Genomic DNA, 21,804 nt, shown 5'->3' with positions numbered 1-21,804 from the left:
TTAAAGTTTGGATGCGTGTCTCTAATTCTAAAACCTTCTCTGTCAGCCTAGCTATTTCCCTGCATTTATCACACGTGAATCCCTGATCGCTAACAGAGAAGGATAAGCTATACATGTGCCAGGCGGTGCAAGTGACGATGCAGGGAGAAGCCATTTACTCACCGTAAGTTATGAGATATTCACTTACCACTCTTGTTGGTTACCACAGCTTGTGAAAACAGAGCGAACGAACGTGAGGAACAAATGAAGAGGAGCGGAAAAGAAGCCAATAATAGGTGCGAAAACGCTGGTGGGAACGAAAGTGAATCGGCTAAGTTTTAATTCACTGCCAAGTTTTAGATTAAATCGAGCAAACTAACAGCAGTTGGACTACTTAGATTAGTTTAATAGATAGTATCAGCGGTATGTAGACAATTAAATTATATTTAATCGCTAGAGAAAAGGTGATAAATTGAAGAGTGAAGCTACACAGAGCTACAAACAAACCAACCTCTCAGCAGACAGGAGCAATCGAGCAATCGAACAGTGTAATAACAAGTCTTGTCTAATAACAAGAAACAAGAAAAGATTATCTTGTAAACTATATAACAGTTAGAAGACTGTTCATATTTATTGTGAAGATAGTAAAATAAAAAAGAACAGAACCAATAAATATCACATTTTACCAGCAAGAATTTTGTTCAGACGCCCAAGAAACATTGTATGATGCTGAAATACATTCAAAAACATATTGGTAACAATAAACGTTGAAGACAACTAAAATGTTTAATAGTGTAATAAGTTTCAAATCATATATTGCAGTCCATACAACAGATGTCTCCTCTGTTTATAGCTGATTAACCCTCTAGTGTTCATTTTAGACAGCTGGTGCGGTTGTAAAATATGGCAAATTTGAGTCAGAAGACACAAAAAAGATGTTAAATTCCTGTTAATGTTTGTTAAGTGAAAATTCAGAAAACATTTTATTAGGGAAGTATAAAGTAGAATGCATAAAAATAAAATAAAATTAAATTAAATAAAACTAACTGCCAAATCCCATTATCTTAGTTAACATTTAGTAATGATATGTGTATTTATGTGAAATAATTAATTACATTGACCTTTTGCGTTTAACAGCAGCTCTGTCAGTGCTACTAGCATATCTACTATCTGCTCCAGCATCTCCACCCAGAAGTGATTCTTCAAGAACAGCTCCAACAGTAAGTTCTCTAGCAACGATAGCTGCAGCTAAATCTTTACTAACAGCTCCACCATCAAATACACCAGCATCTCCACCAGCAACAGCTCTACCAACAACTCCACTAAGTGCTGCACCAGCAGCAGCTGCACCAACAACAGCTCCACCAACAACAACAGCTCCACCAACAACAGCTCCATCAACAACGGCTCCACCAACAACTCCACTAAGTGCTGCACCAGCAGCAGCTCCACCAACAACAGCTCCACCAACAACAGCTCCACCAACAACTCCACTAAATGCTGCACCAGCAGCAGCTCCACCCACAACAGCTCCACCAGCAACGGCTCCAGCAAGAGCACCTGCAACAGCTCCTTTAACAGACCCACTCGAAGCTCCACCAGTAGCTCCACCAACAGCAGCTCCACCAACTACTCCAACACCTACAGCTTTAGCCACAGCTCCAACACTGGCAGCAGCAGCTGCGCCAACTACAACTCCACCAACAGCTCCACCAACAGCTCCACCACAGCAGCAGCTCCAGCAACAACTCCAGTTACAGTTACAGTTTGAGCTCCACCTACTATAGCTCCAGCTGCTCCTCCACCTAGAGCTCCACCAACAATTCCATAAACAGCAGCTCCACCAACTGCACCACCAACTACAAAACCAGCTGCAATAGCTGCTGCTAAAATATGACTCTTATAATGAGATAAAAACTGCTGAAATCCCCTTGGCTGATCTTCATATTCTGCTCTGATTCTCTGCTCTGTCCTTCTTCTCACTTCGTCAATCTCCCTCTGTCTTCGTTCATTTTCTTGTCTTTGCCTCTCATTTTCCTCTCGTCTGAATCTGTGAGCATCTTTAAACATCTGATTACTGTAGTGTCCTCCTCCATTCTGCTCTATCATTGAGTCAATCTTCTGCAGCAGATTGTTCACCTGCTCTTTGTTATTCAGATCTTTATTGTTGAACACCTGATATCTTCCTCCACACTGATCTACTAGACGTCTAACTCTACAGTTCTCTTTAATGAGTTCCTCTACAGGCTCTTCTTCCAGCTGATCTCCATGAGTGAAGAGAATGATGGAGTATTTTAATACTTCTTCTCCAAACATGAGCTCAATCATCTGAAGAATCTGCAACTCCTGATCAGTGAATCTTATATTCACAGGAAACACAATGAGAAAAGCGTGAGGCCCAGGACTGGATAAATAAACACTTTCTCGCTATCTCTGTTATTAACTCTTCATGCCTCATCTGTGTGTCAAAAATCCAGGACCATCTACTACAGACACTGATTGGCGAAACAGTGGCGTGAGCTTCTGAACATATTTTGGTCACTGCATTCATTCTCATCTTAGATTTGAACACTTTCTGTCCCAGGATTATGTTTCCAACTGCACTTTTCCAACACCAGTTTTTCCCAGAAGAACAATCCGTTTGGATGGGAGACTGGAGAAGAGAATATCATTTGTGCTGATGTGGATTCTTTTGCTGTGGATTATTTGGCACTGTATATAAAAGAGAAAAGATCAAACAATCATTGTAATATACTAATACTAATATATTATAGTGTACATGTTCTCAGATAAAGGAGACAGTAAGACACTAAGGCGCTTTAAATTAATGTCAAAAAAGAATAAAAGCTGATCTTTTACTTGGTTAATCTGTCTATCTGGAGAACCAGGAGAAACACACAGAAACCTGATTCACGTTTCTGGAGAACTACTTAAACGTATTTACTCACCCTTATTTTTTTTACCAGAAATTCCCTGTGTGTTGGCCACCAACCTTTGTGTGCACGGCATGATTCAGAACTGGAGCTTCTTAACAGAAAACCTGGACAAAACACACATTTGTAAAGATATTTCCTGCCTCTGTTTTTATAAAGATGAAAGCAATAATAAAAATGGCAGTGCTAATAATATTATAATGTGCTAATAAGAAAACTCATAAATTCATAAATAATTATGTAAGATACATGCAGATGTAAAATTTGCAGAATAGCCAGCTATCACCCCTTTCGTAAAGTAAAAACTTGTCACGCCATCCTTTCCCTCGTCAGCCGATCCCAATCCCCTGAATACCAATCACCCGCACCTGTAGTCACTCACCCCTGTCCCACCGGCTCACTTCATTCAGTCAGTGGCTGATCTCGATGTTGTATACTTCCAGCTCTGATCTCACCTCTGCTCTGCCCTCTTGCCAATAAGACTTTTCTGTGACTACTATCTTCAGTTAAGGAAAGAACTATTGACTTTCTACATTGAAGTTTATTTCAGTTACTTTGAGCTTCGTCTGACGGCTGGATGCCGCTATATGACTTCTTTGATTGATTTTGTCTCATTGATCAGAGCCTTGCGGTGTGAGATCAGTTGTTGCCAAGCAGACTTCATACTGGTATGTTCTCATCATCAGAGTTATATGTGAAGCCTAGCCTTTATATATCACGAGAGGTAAGATTTCACATTTTCACCTTTACTTGTTTGATACATTTATTGAATTATTTATTGACTTATTTCTTCACTTTTAATGAATCAAGTCCCATTTGTTTAGAACTTAGTTTGCATATTTTATAGTATAAAACAGTGTACATCTAAAATTAACTATCCATATTTGTATTTAAATAAATGGATTTCCTAAATAAGGAAGTAATGATAAATAATGCAAATGAACAGTTTCAACAGCGTCTTTAAAATAATCAATCGGTCAATCACAAAGCACTGAACAGTATCAAATGTGGAGATGTATAATGAGAAGATTAAACGCTTAATTTTCGTTATTGAATGCAAAGACGCTGTTGTCTGGATCAACTCTTAGTATCAGGATCTCTGTAATCAAATTAATGATAATCGCTAGAAATTGAGTGTCCCAAACTAATCAAGACAGAGTGGAGAAAAAAACCTTGGGAGAAACCAGGTTCAGTTGGGGGTCAGATGAAACCAGCACTTAATAAGTATTAAATACCACTATAATTAATCAGCATTAATGATTTAGATTGTAAAGATGCCATGAAGTCATGGTTTACATTAACTCGTCATTTGCGCAAAACAAATATAATAATTTATGGAAGCGGTATACTCTTACCTGAAGTACTTGGAGATAAGTGAAATAATGGAGCCTTGTGTACAGATGTACAGACCTGAGTACAGGCTTTTTCTCACTGCGCTGGAATCAGTTCAGTGTCATATAATGAAAACAAGTGAAGGACTGAAAAAGAAGGGCGGTGCCGGATATTTTCGCTTCTGGGCTGCAGAAATTCCCGTTTTCAGTAGGCTTATTCAAATTAAGAAAATGCCAGCTTTCAATGGTTTTCTAAGGAAAACATAAAGCAGTAAATGATATGATTGTGAATAATTCGGTGCGATAATCCTGCCATAAACGTGGTGCACACTATGTAAGGGATAATGTACATCCAACCGCTTGTTATTACACCCGAGAGTAAAGGAAGAAGTTCCTGAAGGACTTTGTTTTGCGATAACAAGCGACTTAATTGGTTGCTTTTATACATAATAGCCCGAGCAGTTATACCAGTTATTACATTCTCTTTTTACCACAGAAGGCACAGATACTAAATTTGAAATTAAATTAATTTTACCTTTTAACTACGTTTAGAGAGACGTTTACTTCACCACAATTAACTCTAAAGGTCTGATTGGGTTTATTGTCATAATAAGGCTTTCAACCATCTGTTCAATAGCCTAATTTGAATTAAAATGAACATTCACACTCAATAAGCTGCATTCTGTTTTATTATGAACTCCAATACTGAGGTGCAGAAAATAAAAAATAAGTAGCAGAAATAGCAGAAAATGCTATATGCACTTAAATAAGGCTTCTATTTTAAATTACAATCCATTGCTATTTGTACTTACACAATAGACCTCTCTGTCTTTTAGATAGATTTTTTTAATGCAGTTTTATTGGTGGTCATTTATATTACGTTGTGTGTGTGTGTGTGTGTATGAGTGTGTGTGTGTGTGTGTGTGTGTGTGTGTGTGTGTGTGTGTGTGTGTGTGTGTGTGTGTGCGGCCCATCGCATCACGTGACTCATCAGACTCCCTTTGTTAAAAGTGAAAGTTGTTAAACCGCTCTCCTGTGGAAATCTCCGCTTCTCGGTGAGTGTAACGTTGAAACATTTTAGTTTTTAACATTTATTTTTAACATTTTAGTTTTGCATAAATTAAAGCGTATTTTACAGTAATTTTACAGTAGCACCATATGACGGTGGCACAACTGCAGTTTGAAAAGGCATTCTCAAAAAAACAACAACAAATAAAACTCATGCAGTAAAATTTCTGTGTTCACTTTGTAAAAGCATAAATGATAAACAAATGATTGATAATTCTCTTCCAGCAGACTAATAACTAATAAGACCGGTGACATGCTATTCATCAGAGTATGTTTGTTGTCCATTTGATGATTTTATTTATTTAATTTTATGTTTAGGTGAATAAATTACTTGCAAAATCTTGGCAAAACCAATTAACGTTTGTTGCAATAAAAATATTAAGAATATTTATCCTGTTTTTAAAGTTTCATTTTTGTTTGTGTTGGTTGCATTACTAGTATTCATTTTTATATTTCAGACCTTTTATAAATAATTCGTCTTGGTTTTGTTGGCGGCAATGTCTTTGAGCAAAGAGAAAAAGGACCTTCAGGTGTGGAGCAGGCGAGTGTGTGGCTTTTTCTTTCGTAAGCAGACTAATAGAAATAATGAATGCACGATTCATTTTAATGTGACTTTTCAGAGCACGACGTTGCTGCTGATCGGTAAAACCGGATCCGGGAAAAGCACCACGGGAAACCTCATCCTTAACGATGGAGTGTTTGAGTCAGAAATGAGATCTAAATCAGTGACCAGAGTCTGTCAGAAACACACAGCTTCTGTTAATAACAGGAGAGTGACAGTCGTCGACACTCCAGACTTCATCTTCTCCACCACGCTGACTTCGATTCGGCCTTTGAGCTGAAAAAAGCTTTGGGTTTGTGTGAACCAGGAGCTCACGTGATTCTGCTTCTTCTGCCTCTGAGCGCGTTCACCGAGCAGGAGAAGGATTTTATTGATTGGTTTGAGCAGACGTTTGGCGCTGAATCCCTTAGATTTACTCTAGTCCTCTTTACGCATGCAAATAAAACGCGTACGAGAACACTGGGAGAGATGATAGCGAGAAATAACGAGTTATCCGATTTTATTAATCGGTGTGGTCAGAGGTATCATCACGAGTTTAACCTCAGAGCTCCAGAAGACGAGCGGCAGGTGACCGAACTCATGGAGAAGATCGACCGTCTGCTGTCGGAGAACAGAAACTCCTGCTACACGCTAGAAACGCTGCAGGAGGCCGAGAGAAGAAGAAAGGAGGAAGAGAGGCGAGCAGAGGAAGAGAGGAAAGCGGAGGAGGAGAGGGAAGAGAGAGAACATCAAATTACATTAGAAAGAGTCCGAGTAGAGACAGAAAGACGCGTGAGGAGAGAATATGAAGAAGGGTGGAAAGCTGAGAAACTAGAGGCCTTCTGGAGGAGCTTCAAACATCTGCTCCTTCAACAGATAAAGCTGAAACACGTCTGTGTGTTTATGTGTTTTGCTGTAGCGACAGGAGTTGTTTTGGTGTCTCAAAAAGGCTCTTCGCATGGATGGATGCTCAGGTGGGGATTCATCGCAGGGTCGGGATCGGCCGCAGGAGCTTTGATCGGGATCGCCTGGAGATTGGTGCAGAAGAGTCGGTTTATTTGTTCACCTTCTCGCGAGCACCCCGGCGCTTTCAGGCAGCTCTTGCTGAAGGCAGCGGGAGTCCTGCTTGGTTTATCTGCCGGAGCTGGGATCGGTCGCGTTCTAGGAGGTGATGAACTTCCTGTCACGGTGTTAGGAGGATTGGCTGGAGCTGCTGGAGCTTTCGCAGCAGCGCGCCGATACTATAGTGATGGTTAAAACAATCATTTTTAGCTTCTCAGCTCATCAACAAATCAACAAATTCATGCATATATTTAGGCACGTACACAACCAAGCGATATTTCATGATTTTGTAATGTATAAAGTTATATTCAGATTATATTCAAACTATTCAGATTTCATTTGTAATTTTGATAAACATAGACATTATGCTTTTAGAAGTTTTAAAACATTTCAATTATAGATGATGATTGTGTTGCTCAGTACTGTGGGATAAGGGAACGAGAAATGTGAGTCCAAATTAGAAAAATAAATGATGCATAGTGTTTTTCTCTTCACATGTGTGTCTACAATTGATCTAATCTCTGCATTTTTTTTTTTTTGAGAAGTCTCAGCATTTAGCAGTTGAATTGGAGAGGTTTCTGCTAAAAGAAGAGAGAGAACCCACACACAAGAAGACACAAGAGACTTGTTCAATCAGTTTTACTTTCAGAACCATTTATGTAAACTCATGAATAAACAAGGCCTGACTGCATGCGACTATGATTTGCACTGAATAAAATGTTCATAAGAAATGATGTACATCCCAGATGAGTGAAGGTAAAATGGTGAAAGCACAACAATATAAACAATCCCATCAGTTATAATAAAGCATTTATTCATATGACTGAATTTTTAGTGCACTTCCTGCAAATATGAAAAAGCTTCTTGATTGAATATGTGAAGTTTCATTCTTAGTGCAAATTGTCACATGACCAGAAGAGTTTATTTCCTAATTGCACCTTGAGAAGATGATGACTACATCTAAGCTACAAAATGAAAGCCTGGTAAAGTATTGCACAAATTGTGTAAGGTTATTTGTGTGAGAAAGTGAGAAAACCACACCTTCCTCTTCTTCTAGTGCAACCATTTGTTTCAGGATTATAAACCTGTCTGACAAGCCCTGCAAGGCTTTTTCTCCTCTTCCAGTAAATCCCAGGCTTCTGCAAATTATATTGTGTATAGCTTTCAAAAGATAATCACATAGAAACTGCCCCCGAAAATCCTAGCAATGGTTTATTGATTCCAGTTAATTGATTCCGTGTATTAGCTTCTCTTTAGTTTTAATTATGTGTTGTCTATTTGTTTTGCATTGCCTTTGAATCATGTAGTATTTTAATCATTGTTTATGGATCGCATTGTTTATGCTGTTTACGGGGGACTTTTATTTTAAAACGTAATCTGCTTTTCACTTTGAAGGAGAGTAAAGACAATGGTATAGAGCGTGAGCGCTTCTGAAGGGTTAAAAGAGGTTTATTTAGCACCCCCTGAAAAGGCATTAGGTTTGTTCATTTTTATGCTGTTAGTTAAAACTGGTATTCTGCGAAGATCGCTGAATGTGTCGTAATGTTGAATGTTGTGCAATTTATATCGCTTCTTACAGTGTTTTTAAATCGCATACAAGTAGTAGGAATAGCAGAAAAGGCTATTTGCACTTAAATAGTGCTGCTGTTTTCAGTTAGCGTAATTAAAACATCTTAGTTGTCATTTTAGTCATGAGCTTTTTAGTCTCTCTTTATGCTGACTTTAAAAATGTGGCCAGTATTCAAGACAAAAAATGAGATGACTGGTTTATTCAACATTCAGAAAACATTTTATACTGTAAAGTTATAGAGTTAAAATGATTCTCCTGTCAAAAACTCCAGTGAATCAAATTTGCCGTGTCTAGGTCTGATGTAGTTTTGATTTGGTAATTTGAAGTTTTTCAGTTTACATATCACTTTAGAACATCTACCAAGGTGGTACTGAAAAACTACCTACCATAACCATTACCTAATCTTGTCGTAATATGGAGTGAAAAAGTGCTATTAGTTTGCTTATTCCTGAGAGATCGAGAAATCTCATATCCATGAGGAATAGAAATTAATTAGTGTTCTTAATATCAAGTCTTAGTCATTGTTCAAATAAGATAAGGGCGGAAGATCATTTCACCAGTCAGGAACAGTGAGGGAGAATGTTCTGGAGGGAGATTTTGAGCCTTTCTGTGATGATACTCACTAACGGATGTAGATTTGTAATAGTGAATGGAAGTAGATGGGAGCTGTTCTATTAGCAAGCAAGCCATTCCAGTGCTTAGTAATGTTTTGGACCTTTGGAGTCATTGAAGATCAGTCATGCCCCTGCATTCTGAGTCATTTGTAGAAGTTTGATTGTGTTTGATGGAAGTCCAGCCGAAGAGCACTGCAGTAGTCAAACCCATAAATGACGATGGCCTTGTCTAATCTATCATCTTTCTTCATAATTCCTGTACAATGCACAGCTTGTCCAAAAGCATGACTGAATAATCTTTCATTCTCAGATGTCAGGCAAGCCACATCTCACCAGATGCACAGAGCGAACCAGCTTTATCTCACTTTATCTTTATTTTTTCTCTGTGTAACTACATGAAAAATATCCATTACAGCAAATGCATTTTAAACATGCTGTTCAAATATGACACATGACATGATCTGATAGATCACCCTGTCCTACGATAACCAGGAGACTGAATGTAGTATGTCAAATATGAAGTCCAACCAGTTTCTGGGTTTTAATAACTACTAAACCTTTGCTTTACACACACACACACACACGTAAGCTAATGCAGGCACAACATGGTTTATTTCTTACTGTCTAAAGCGCTTCACTTAATGAAATGATGATTGTTTGAAGATGGCTGACTGGAGTAGATCAACCAGACAACATGGTAAGCCTGTTCATTTATTTCTTTTCATAAATTTGTGAGAAACTCTTTTTTAAAGATCTTTTAAAGTGATACAGAGCATTTGAATTTAAAATCCAGATATTAGGGGATAAATTAAGAATTGTTAAATGTTACAATTTATGTACATTTAAGCAACGTTATTTCAAATTAGCTCGTGTTTTTAACAGACGAAGATCAAGGAAGTTCAGGATTATTTGACAGAAGAGGCAGCAAAAGTCTCCCTACAAACAGTGAGTTTTACATTTAAACAAAAAACTGGGTAGTAGAACAAAATCTTCAAGTAAACTGGTGCTTTTATCACTGAAGAAGAAAAGAATATGTTTTTTTCACAAAAGCATGTGACAACTTACATGGGTCATAGTAACAATCCGATTTGTTTTCCTTTTAGAAGATAACAACAGATTTTTCTTTTCTCTTAATGTTCAGTCATTGCTGTGTTTGTGTCTCAGAGAACTGTATGAATTATTTTTAATTTGATCCGATTGTAACACATCAGTTCATAATGTTGAATTAAGAGAATGAATTAGCGGGACTGTAGGTAGAAATAAACATGTTTGTGCAATTTCAGTGTCTGTGATAAAAGAAGATTTGAGAATAGTTCTTCTGGGGTCACATGGAGATGTTAAAGCCTCCTGTGGAAACGCAATTTTTGGACGAAAGGTCTTCTCAGAGTCAGCGTCTTCTCTGCATTTGTTTGAGAAGCATGATGAGATAGTGCTGGAGAGACATTTGGTGGTCACCAACACCCTGACCTGTTCAGTCCTGCTCTCTCGTCTGAAGATGTGAGAGACACTTACATCAGTCTTCTCCTGAAACCCATGCCCTGTTACTAGTCCTGAAGTCTGGAGCTTTTACAGAGCAAGAGAGAGAAGCTCTCAAGCTCATAAATATCATTTTTGGCGTTAGAGCATCTGAGTATGTGATTGTGGTCTTCATGCATGAGGAACAGGAGTATCTGAGCGATAGAGACTCTGACTATGAATCAATAAAGTCTCTACTGAAGGCCAGCAATCGTCCACATCATCATCTACAGAGCAATGGAGACGAATCACAAGTGCAGAAACTTCTGGAGAGAATCGAGAAGATGGTGGAGGAAAATGAAAGCCATCCTCTGAAGATTCCTGAAGACCCAAGACCATCTCTGATAAAAGAAGACACAGTTTACCAAACAACTAACAAGACACATAAGGGTAAACCTTTAGCTCTGGTGCATTTGTTTGTGACTTTCATTAGAAAACTAAAATGATTACCTTTAACACTAGAAAAAACAGCTTTTATAATCTGTAGATAAAACAACCTCTTTGCTCTCTCCCTGCTTTTTCTGTTGGTGAACATTCAGGTTTTAGTAGACGGGTGTGCAGCGTGAATCACAGTAAGTATAAAGTTAACTGTTTTACAAAACCCCTGATAAAATTTATCCAAGACAGTATTATTTATTAATATAATCATGCACTGCTTAATTCTGTCAACTATAAACATTGGGTCCATTTCTAAGTGGCGAGCATATGTCAGTAAAGGTGCTGTATGTAATTATTTTACTGTACTAAAGCATAAAAACACCATATTTGCAGATATTTAGAAAATATGCAGTCTTTATATACTTGTTTCTCTGAAAAAAATGCTATGTCCAGTTGTGCTTTGAAATGGGTGATTTTTTTATTTCACTCACTGTCAATTTATCTATTAATGTTTTGACACACCGGGTTGCCAGATGGCAGAAGAAAGCCAGAAAATCAATTGAGTCAGAGGTTACAGAGTCCACCTCCAGCTAAAAACCCTTAAAATCTGCCTAAAAAACTCAGAGGCACATTAAGGTGCAGATAAATTTTGTGTAAATCTCATTTCTGTTGTGTGTCCTCAATATGACAAGCCCTGTGAGCATCGAGAAGGAAGAGGAAGTTTGCATCACATAACCAACTCAATATGTGCTGTATGGCTTTTCTGATGTTGTAAACTTGCTCTGCAGCAGACCTGATAGCATTTGGGTTGTCCTATCAAAGCTAAGGTTTAACAGTTTCAAAGAAAACTGAATGCACATAAGGTTTTCAACTGGTTAACAATCTTCTTCATTTTTAGAGCCCATGACACAGATGTTTCAGCCAAATTCAGGAAATCCCAAAAAATTAGTGCGATCAAAATGTGAGTATTACATGACACTTCACTTTGGTTTTATGTATTCTGATGATTTATCACAGGATTTTCACACTTAATCTGTTGATGGTACGTTTGTTTTCGTAAATCCCAGCCTCTGTTGGTGCTGAGAAAAGCTTGGAGTGTGTGAGGATCGTCCTGATCGGGAAAACTGGAGTGGGAAAGAGTGCAACTGGAAACACCATCCTGGGTCATGATGTGTTTCAGTCAAAAGCCAGCATGAAATCTGTGACCAAGACATGTCAAAGAGAGAGCGGAGATGTCTGTGGTCGACCCGTGACTGTGGTGGACACACCAGGACTCTTCGACACAAGCCTCAGTAATGAAGAGATCCAGCAGGAGATCATGAGATGCATTGAACTGTTGGCTCCTGGACCTCATGTGTTTCTGCTGGTCATCGCTGTCGGCCCGATCACACAAGAAGAGAGAGAAACCCTTCAGCTCATCAAGATGACCTTCGGACAGAAAGCAGAGACTTACACTATGGTGCTATTCACACGAGGAGACAATCTCACAGACGGAAGTATTGAAGACTACATTAAAGAAGGAGATGCACACGTCCAGAAACTGATAAATGACTGTGGAGGAAGATTTCAAGTGTTCAATAATAAAAAGAGGGATCCAGCTCAGATTGTGAGCCTGTTAAAGAAGATTGATAAGATGATGTGGAATAATAATGCCAGTTTCTACAATGACAAAATGTTCCAGGAGGCCGAGAGAGCCTTCAGACTCATGCAGATCAATAGAGAGAGAGAAGAGGAGGTCAAGCGAGAGATCGAAGCCATGAAAGCCAAGTATGAGTCTGAAATCAAAGAAATGCAAGACAAACTAGATGAGGAAAAAGCAAAAGGAAAGGTTAGAGAATTGCTGCTTGTGGATAGAGGGATAGCAATGTTGAGACAAAAGAGGGAAGACATAGCGGCAACAGAAGCTGAGCGAGGCCAAGTTGAGAGAAAGAACGATGATCAGATTGAAAAGCAGAAAAAACGGCTTTCAGAACCGACAGATCTAGATAAAGAGATACCAAAAACAGAAAGAGAATCCGATAAGGATCGTAAGAAACATGGTAAAAATGGAAGGGATTTGAAACAGCAAAAAAGGCAAGAAGCAAAGGAAAAAGATTGAGAGAACAGACGGAAGTAAAACACTAGAGACAGTAAGTGCAGAAGACACAGTCACGGGTCAACAGATCAGTGAAGAATTACCTTCCAAAGATGAAATAAACGCAGAGAAGGATCAACTACAGCAGCATTATAAAGAAATGAGCGAATGCAGGCAGAATATGGAGGAGGCCATGAGGAGATACAAAGAGACGGCTGATATGTATGCTGCAGAATTCATAAAAATTGAAGCCAGAAATGCTCAAATTATGTACAGCTGGGAGAAGGACCATGGAAAGTCATGTGTGCTTCAATAACAGATCGTCAATTATTGCTGAGAATGAATGAAACGGTTCAAAATTATAAAAATTGCTGAATTTTAGAATTTCATGTTGTGTTTAATTTTATTATTTTCCTATATTTTTATTATATATATATATATATATATATATATATATATATATATATATATATATATATATATATATACTGTATGAGTGTGTATGGATTAAAAAAAGTCTGTTAATTAATAAATGTAAATATTGATTTGAAATGCTTAAATGGAGAATGTTGCATGTATTTTCCATAGAAAGCATTAAAAGAAGTGTCATTGCGGATGGTTTTGGCCTGAGATCGAGCTGGAAGGCACAAGCAAACTGAGCACACCTCCTAATGTATTTCTCCTCAGTGTTTCTGATGCTCCACTGACTGATGAAGACAAAGCAGAAATAGAGAAGGTCCACAAGATATTCGACTCCAGAGAGTAATTTAGGCTGCTATTAGTAACAGATTTAGTCAAATCCAGACCAGAATCTCAAGGGTTAATTATTAGTTGTGGAGGTCAGAACAGATTGATGGGATTAAATAAAGACAGATCCCAGATACACTGGAATATATAGAGAACATTAACACAGAACCATATTCACTTCAGATGTTTATGAAAACGCAAGAGAACAGAGTCAGACGTGAAACAGAAGAGTATGGAGAATGAAAACGAAGAGTTAAAGCAGAAGATTGAGTCTAAAGGTGAGTGGATAATATTCTTTTGAAATAACATTATTTTAAACAATTTCCACTATGAAGTTCACTCAAACTGTTTATATTCGAACGCACCTAAATGAAATCACCAGCCAATGGATAGAGACTCCAAGACCAGGACCAGGCAAATGTGAACTGTGAACAAAATTCACAGTTAATGTGTATCCAGGAACAGAGATGGAAACATTTGGTTCAGTCACAACAACTCTCAGTAGTTTCAACATGATTTAATCACATGTTAATCAGTTAGGTCTTACCATATAAAACATGGCAAATGTCCAAGAGTTGGGTTGGGAAACGCTAATTTATAAACAGTGGTGTAGTGCTTATCTGTGAGGCTTTTGCTGGCTGAATCTAGTTTGTTCTTTAATGAGAGGAGCGAAAGTCTCATTATATGACTCTTTAAAGTATGGTTCTTTATATAAACGTGATTCTTCGTTTTTTTTTGTTTTTTTTTGTAATGCCTTTGCATCAGAAGCATGTTTGAAGCCTTAAAATCCTCATTCCATAGGGAGCACACAAAGCTTGCAGAGTAACAATGTCACTGTGCAGATGAACACCGAAAGTGATTGAAATGAAAAAACTCCTGCGAACTTCAGACCGCTGCCTCGCGCTTTACCCATAGCTGAAGGAAGCCGATGCTTTCACTTCATAACCTGTTCATAAACAAACAGTAGAGTTTGCTGCAAACAAAGAATGCTTTCAAAAATGGAAGTGCTGAACATTTATTTACATAAATGAACAAAATGCAGTGAATAAACAAAAGAGAAATCTATATTTGGTGTGCCCACCCATTGTTCTTCTAGGTACACAGGTGCACACAGTTTTTGAAGGATCTCAGCTGGTAGTTTGTGCCAAACATCTTGTAGAACTAACCACAGGTCTTCTGTGGATGTAGGCTTTCTCACATCCTGTGATGATTTTGAGATCAGGGCTCTGTGGGGCCATGCCATCAGTTCCAGTACTTCTTGTTCTTCAAGCTGAAGATAGTTCTTAATGACTTTGTCTGTATGTTTGGGGTCGCTGTCCTGCTGCAGAACAAATTTGTCGCCAATCGTATGCCTCCCTGATGGCATTGCATGATGGATAAGCATTGAGAACACCATTAATTCAGACCAAATCTCCAACTCCTTTTGCAGAAATGCAGCCCCAAACAGTCAAGAAACCTCCACCATGCTTCTCGCGGTTGCCTGCAGACACTCATTATTGTCTCACTCTCAAGCCAAAGGCATGGCTTTTTGGCTGCAACTCTTCCATGAAGACCAGATCAGACAGATATCTATCTATCTATCTGTCTATCTATCTATCTGTCTGTCTGTCTGTCTGTCTACACACTCTCTCTCTCTCTCTCTCACTCTCTCTCTCTCTCTCTCTCTCTCTCTCTCTCTCTTTACAGTTTGGCTGCTTTGAAGTGATATGTGTTTCCTGAAAACGCTATATAACCCGTCCTAGCACGATCCGTTCGGTTTCTTTTCCTGATAGTCCCACGAGGCTGCTGTACAGCCAGAAGTATCACGTGACTGTCCTCCTCTTCCTCTCGTGGTGTACGCGGGCTCGAGCGCGGCGGCCATATTAAGCTGCAAAGTGCGCAGTAAACGTTCACATCATGTCGTCATCGGGCACCACAACAGAGGCGAAAGGTAACTTTGCCTTAAGTTTGATGCAGATTTTAAAACGAGACTGAGAATGCGTTTCGCTTAGCTAGCCCTATGTTTTTCACCCTAGAAACTTTGTACAGCTTTACTTTCGGTTTGCTGCTGTCTACGTAAGTGTTCTTTTCACGGGTTACATCCAAACACTGAAGTTGTTGAAATAGAACAATATACCGTATAATGGGTTATTAAGTTGACCTGCTGTAATGTTGACCCAGAGGTACTTGATAATAGTCTTAAAGAATCGCTACACCCTTCTCACGTGGTTTTCTTAACTCGAGCGACAACGCGCGATGCGTCGCGTAAACAGCGGATCACCCTACATCACACACAAAATACTGCACTATATTAGTATATTAATATATTAAAACCGTTTGAATGCATAATTATGCGTATATAGTATTAATAATGCAAAACGTATTATTATTCTTCCACATTAATAACCACATTAACATTAATGAGGGAATCTTTTATTTATATATCACATTGGTTCAAGATCACTTTTGTACCTGCGATTACTGTTGAAAACAGGTTCGATTAAAAACAAAATCCATTGAATTCTACATCATGCCGTTGACTTAACATTGAAATCAGTAATGTTGTTGAATCAACGTTACACTATGATTGTTGAATCGGTATTGTAATGAACAAAAATATTACAAAAATTAATAATGGCAGTGAATCAACTTTATTATGTTGATTCTACATTACCGCTGTCAAATAAACAAAAAAATATTGTCCGCTTCATTTGTTGAAATATGGTTATATGTTACATTTAATGCCAAAATCAATGAATGCTTCAATATCAAGTTAAATAAAATAGGTTTCAAAATCAAATCAAATGCAGATAACGAGCACGCGAAAACAAAGGAATGGAGAAATAAGATGCATGCAGATAGGTTCAACAAACAAGGATGCACCTGTGTTTTCCATCTAAGGAAGTGTCTGTTAAACTGCGGAGAAGTGCACGTGCAGAACTGAAATAGGGTTCATTTTCAAACTACAGTTGGCGTTTTTCCAACCATTTTTAAACAGGCCTAATAAAATAATTAAGGCCCGCCCCAAACCAACCCCAGAGGATTAGAGCAAATCGAAAACGAAATAATGCTCCCAACTTTTTGAGAGACACCCATTAGAAATATGGACCTAAACAAACAAAATAATTATGAATAGAAGTCGCATATAAAGTTCCAGATCGTGAAAAAAGAAGAACTGTCTTATATTGTGTCTTTTATAAAAATCTAGTTTGTTTTTTTTGTAGATAAAAGAAGGGGAAGTTTTGATATATATCCTCCAGACTGTAAGTATAAATATGCTGAATGCAAACGTTTCGTGTATGCACTACGACTAATTATTTTAATCCGAACTGTTTGAAATCTTGTTTTAAATGCACGTGTTTTTATTCTCTCGCTCTTGTTTAGTGTCCTCTATAAGGATAGTTTTGGTAGGAAGGACTGGAGCAGGTAAAAGCTCCTCGGGAAACACCATCCTGGGCAGAAAAGCCTTCAGAGCTGCGGTCAGTGGTTCGTCTGTAACCAAAGAGTGCTGGAAACAGACTGAACGGGTGGCTGGGAGAGAAATTGCTGTGGTAGATACTCCGGGTTTGTTCGACACAGATACTCCAGAGGATCTTCTGAAAGAAAAGATCAGTAAATGTATAAACATGACTGCACCTGGACCTCACGCCATCATCCTGGTCATTAAACTCGGTCCATTCACTGAAGAAGAGAGGCTCTCGGCGGAGAAGATCAGAGCCATATTTGGAGAAGAAGCAGATAAACACACATTCATCCTCTTTACCGGCGGTGATGAACTGAGTAACAGCTCTATTGAAGAATACCTCGGTGAAGCCAGTGAGGATCTCAAAGAAATCTTGTATCGCTGTGGGGGTAGATATCATGTCTTCAATAATAAACAGATGGAGAATCGTAATCAAGTCACAGAGTTCCTGGACAAAGTGGATGAAATGGTCACAGCTAATGGAGGTGGATTTTACACCAGTGACCATTACCATGACGAGCTCGTCCTGGAGATGAAAGAGGAAGAGCTGAGACAAAAATATGAGAAGAAGCTGAAGGAGAAAGAGCTGGAGCTGGAGACCAGATTCAATGAAGAGAGGACAAAACTGCAGCAGAAAATTGAAGAATTGACGACATCAGAGCAGGAGAAAGAAGAGAAGATCAAAGAGCTGGAGCGGCTGAATTTGAGGAACATGATCGAAATGACCGAATACAAGAGATACTACGAAGTAAAGCTCACAGAGGTCAGACTGGAGGCGGAACTCACCCGTCTTAACGAGAGGATTCTGATGGAGATCTTCAGCAAGTTACAAAGCCTTTCAATGTAAGCGGTGTTTTATTAGCAGTGCAAGTTCATGCCTATCAAGCCCCTTATGCTCATCAAGGTTGCATTTATTTGTTCAAACTGGAAAAATTAACCAAACAGGATTTCTCCAGTCTTCAGAAACGAAGACAGGAAACACATAAACAGTGATGTACGATACCAATGATCTTTTCTAACAACATCTGACGAATCTAAAATACGAATTTATTTCAAATAAAACCAAAGAAGAAATTCATGAATCATTGGACAGCAGTGCATAGAAAAACTGTTGTGATTTAAGAAGTGTCACAGGCTTTGTTTTGTAAAATTAATCGAGCAGTGATGAGCAGAAGGGATTTTTAAAAAAAAAACTCTTAGTAATCCAAAGCATTTCAAATGTATGCAGTATATAAGATTTGCTTTCAAGTCAGTTGCTTTCAATTTCATAAATAGATATGTTACATAAGGCTATAGGGAAGTAGGATCGTACACTTACAAGGGCAACCGAGGCTAGAAGAAAGTAGAAAAGAGAGAACTGAAGTCCAGATTTAATAAAGAGAAAAAGAAACTGCAGAGGATTAAAGGATTAACAGCATCTGAGCAGGAGGAAGAAGAGAAGTCAGAGAAATGTGTGCACAAAGACACTGAGAGACACGATGAGATGATCGGCAGAGCAGCACGTTTCTGCACGACGCATTCAACTAATCCTGAGGAGAACCTGTCCTGCGGTTCTTGCCTGCGCCTCAAAGATAACCACGATGCATTGTGACTTTTACTAGGAGGAGACGAATATTAATTCTGCTTGTGTGGAACTGTTTAAAAGTGCTTGTTGTGACTGATATGAACAATCATGTTGTTTTTTGCAATCTCAGTGGTTTAGTCCACCCCAAAATGAAAATGCCTTCCTCGTTGTTCGATCTCGTTCCAAACTCGTAAAGCCTTTTATTTTTGAGGAAATCAGAGAGCTATCCGGGCCTCCGTAGACATGACTGATATGATCCCAGGTCCAGAAACGTAGTAGATGCATCGATGAACGAAGGTCTCACGGGTTTGGAATGACGTGAATAATTAATGAACCAATCCTTTAAGAATCCTAATAACAGCTAACTAACACAGTGCAAACAAAACATAATAAACACATGATTTTTGATCAACCCACTCTTATATAACGTATACACACACACACACACACACACAATGAAGTGCCTACTATAAATATAGCTTTGTGAATGCATTTTGTGCATCAAAACTTCATAAAGATATCAAGTTTAAAAATGTAAGCGGCACTTTTAATGTTAATTTCATTTATAGTTAGCCTATGTATGCTCTACTTTATTTTTCTTGTTTGTGTTTTGTATCATATGTTTCTTTACTTTAGTCGTGATTTAGGTTTTAGGAAAGCTAAATATCCTGTATGATCTCAAGGGAATACGAGAAGGATTTCTCCTTATTGTTACACGCTTTCGCTCCAGTCGGTGGAAAAGTACTGCCAAAACCCACGAAGAAGAAAAAGAACCAGTACTGCCTTTTTTTTTTTTTTGAGTGGTTTCTTATTACGTATATTTATTGATGGTTATAAAGACTGTAACTCTGGTAGAACAAATGCAAGATATAAGACAATTATAGCTGATTGTGTATCAGTAGAAATATGTTCTGACTCTTATGTAACATTATTGCGTGGTAAAATCATCAAGGCAAGACGTTATATGAGATTCTTATAAGTTCGTTTACAGTAAAAAAAAAAAGAAACTTAATTCTTGCTCATGTGGGGGTGGAGGCCAATGAAGTGGTCAAAAAGCTAGCCAAGGAAGATCTAGAGCACTCGGAAATAGATATTAAAGTGTCTCTTAGCAAAAATGAGGTTAAAGGGAAAATTAAACAACAAACGTCAAGAACTTATGATAGCAAGGGCAGATGTGTGTTATATTTAGCAAGCAAGTAGGAAATGCAAGGAGGAACATCTAATTATTTCATGAGTGAAGAGGGCATGGTGGGTTAAATCAATCTCTGTTTAATACAGTATATGTATTTACTGCAATCAGGCAGATAACATTTTAATAAAGTGTAACAGAAAATTATGCAAAAGAGAGAATTTAGTGTTATTTGTGTGTGTGTTTTTATTATTATTATTATGATTGATAGTTGCCTACTAGTTCTTCACAATCCAGAACAGTTGGTGGCGGTAATACTAAAAGTAGGCTTGTCAACCGCCTGTAAACGACACAAAAAAGAAGAAGAAGAAGAGGAGGAGGAGGAGGAGGAGGAAGCGAAGGCGTTAGTAAGTGAAAGGGACGAAAACGCCGTTTACTGAAATTACGGCGTTTTCCAACGAGGTATGCTAACAATTATTAAAAGTTGGTTGATTGATGATGATTTGGGCTTGTGCGGGTTCAAGGAACAAGTTTTGACGTGGTCTCTAATATAGTGACTAATCGAAACTTTACCATTTGGTCAAATTCAAATCAGTTGAGTTTAATCGATATTTTTTTTTATCAAACGAGTAAGGCGTGTAACGTTTTTCGCGCGGTAACGTTTCAGTCGTCCTCTCTGAACGTATTTTGTTTTCTTCTAAACAAGGCTTTGTCTTCTCGGTAAACAGGACTCTCCATGAGTCAGGAGTTAGAAATGGAGCTATTTATATGAACCATTTTATAGTGAAATTGTCTTATGTTTACATTTTCAAGCGTTAAGCAAAATTATAATGTTTTACACTCTACAGGGGAGAAATGTTACAGATTTATGATTAAATAAATTACCTTTTAAAAATGTTACCCTCCTACACATTGTTAATTTTTTGACAAATATCATGCCTTTACTAGGAATCATGAACATAGCTGGATACACAGATGTCTGTTAGTAAGTACTGTTGGTATTCTGAAATTTTACTTCTATAGAGCCGACTTTTATTTGTGTAGTTGGAGAACTATTCCCCCATAAAGATGCTTTGAAATAATTTATATTGTCTATGAAGATAAACACTGAATACTTTCTTGTAGCCATTATTTTTCTGTTTCGTGTTAGAAAGCGAATAATCAACCAGCATTGGTCAAACTCTAATTTTCTGTATATCAGAATAAAGTAATACAGGTTTGGAGCAAACGATGACAAGAACTTACTTTCTGGGTGAACTACATCCTTAAAATGCAGTGAAAAATTGAAATGCAGTAACATGCGTTTGCTGTGATTTCGTACAGGCTTTTTGAAAATGGCCACGAGTATTGAAGGTCTGAATTTGGTCTTGATGGGAAGAACAGGAGTCGGAAAAAGTTCGTCCGGAAACACAATACTGGGAAGAGACGTTTTCAGATCAAAGAGAAGCTCCAGATCGGTCACGCAGGATGTTGCTGTTGAATCTGCGACTGTTGGCGACTTTCCAGTCACTGTTTATGACACACCGGGATTATTTGACATGCACACAAGTGAAAACGAGGTCGATCTAAAATATAAGAGCGTTTTACAGAAATGCGAGTCTGGTCTCTGTGCATTTCTGCTGGTCATCAAAGCTGACCGATTCACTGAAGAAGAGCGAAGAACCGTGGAGAAGATTGAGAAGCTGCTGGGAAAAAGAGCGGCTGGAGAAAACCTGGATTCTCTTCACCAGGGGAGACGAACTGGAGGAAGAAAACCTGACAATACAACAATTCATCAGTGAGACAGAGCCGCTGAAGAAACTCATTCAGAAATATAATCACAGATACCATGTGTTCAACAACAGGGAAAGAGGACCC

At 38.3% G+C, this 21,804-nt stretch overlaps 3 protein-coding genes, 2 long non-coding RNA genes and 2 pseudogenes across 5 annotated transcripts; 5 read left to right on the top strand and 2 right to left on the bottom strand.

The window, feature by feature from the left end:
- Window positions 1–1,535: 1,535 nt before the first annotated feature.
- On the bottom strand, window positions 1,536–2,646 carry LOC122332700 (annotated as a pseudogene).
- Window positions 2,647–2,670: 24 nt separating this feature from the next.
- LOC122330723 lies at window positions 2,671–4,579 on the bottom strand. The gene is made up of 3 exons (XR_006248071.1): window positions 4,268–4,579; window positions 2,928–3,019; window positions 2,671–2,691 (listed from the first exon to the last, which is right to left on the bottom strand). It is a non-coding gene; the product is annotated as an uncharacterized LOC122330723 (long non-coding RNA).
- Window positions 4,580–5,169: 590 nt separating this feature from the next.
- On the top strand, window positions 5,170–7,415 carry LOC122330124 (annotated as a pseudogene).
- Window positions 7,416–9,641: 2,226 nt separating this feature from the next.
- On the top strand, window positions 9,642–10,554 carry LOC122330712. The gene is made up of 3 exons (XR_006248069.1): window positions 9,642–9,795; window positions 9,981–10,043; window positions 10,382–10,554. It is a non-coding gene; the product is annotated as an uncharacterized LOC122330712 (long non-coding RNA).
- Window positions 10,555–10,594: 40 nt separating this feature from the next.
- LOC122332690 (GTPase IMAP family member 4-like) lies at window positions 10,595–13,089 on the top strand (the record flags this gene model as incomplete). Its single annotated transcript, XM_043230068.1, has 4 exons — window positions 10,595–11,003; window positions 11,153–11,185; window positions 11,890–11,952; window positions 12,059–13,089. Coding segments are annotated over 4 exons (1,536 nt in total), but the record flags the coding sequence as incomplete, so codon positions are not given.
- A 2,491-nt stretch (window positions 13,090–15,580) lies between these two features.
- LOC122330270 (GTPase IMAP family member 7-like) lies at window positions 15,581–20,154 on the top strand. Its single transcript, XM_043227160.1, has 3 exons — window positions 15,581–15,742; window positions 17,016–17,054; window positions 17,176–20,154. Exons 1-3 carry the CDS (start codon window positions 15,709–15,711, stop codon window positions 18,099–18,101), a joined length of 999 nt encoding a protein of 332 aa, XP_043083095.1. The 5' UTR covers window positions 15,581–15,708; the 3' UTR covers window positions 18,102–20,154.
- Window positions 20,155–20,415: 261 nt separating this feature from the next.
- On the top strand, window positions 20,416–21,728 carry LOC122332678 (GTPase IMAP family member 4-like). Its single transcript, XM_043230060.1, has 2 exons — window positions 20,416–20,932; window positions 21,271–21,728. Exons 1-2 carry the CDS (start codon window positions 20,923–20,925, stop codon window positions 21,726–21,728), a joined length of 468 nt encoding a protein of 155 aa, XP_043085995.1. The 5' UTR covers window positions 20,416–20,922.
- Window positions 21,729–21,804: the final 76 nt, after the last annotated feature.

This window comes from Puntigrus tetrazona, chromosome 3, assembly GCF_018831695.1.
Source record: "Puntigrus tetrazona isolate hp1 chromosome 3, ASM1883169v1, whole genome shotgun sequence".
Taxonomy (NCBI): domain Eukaryota; kingdom Metazoa; phylum Chordata; class Actinopteri; order Cypriniformes; family Cyprinidae; genus Puntigrus; species Puntigrus tetrazona.
The sequence above is the reverse complement of the archived record's forward strand: the minus strand, read 5'-3'. Positions and strand labels throughout refer to the sequence as shown.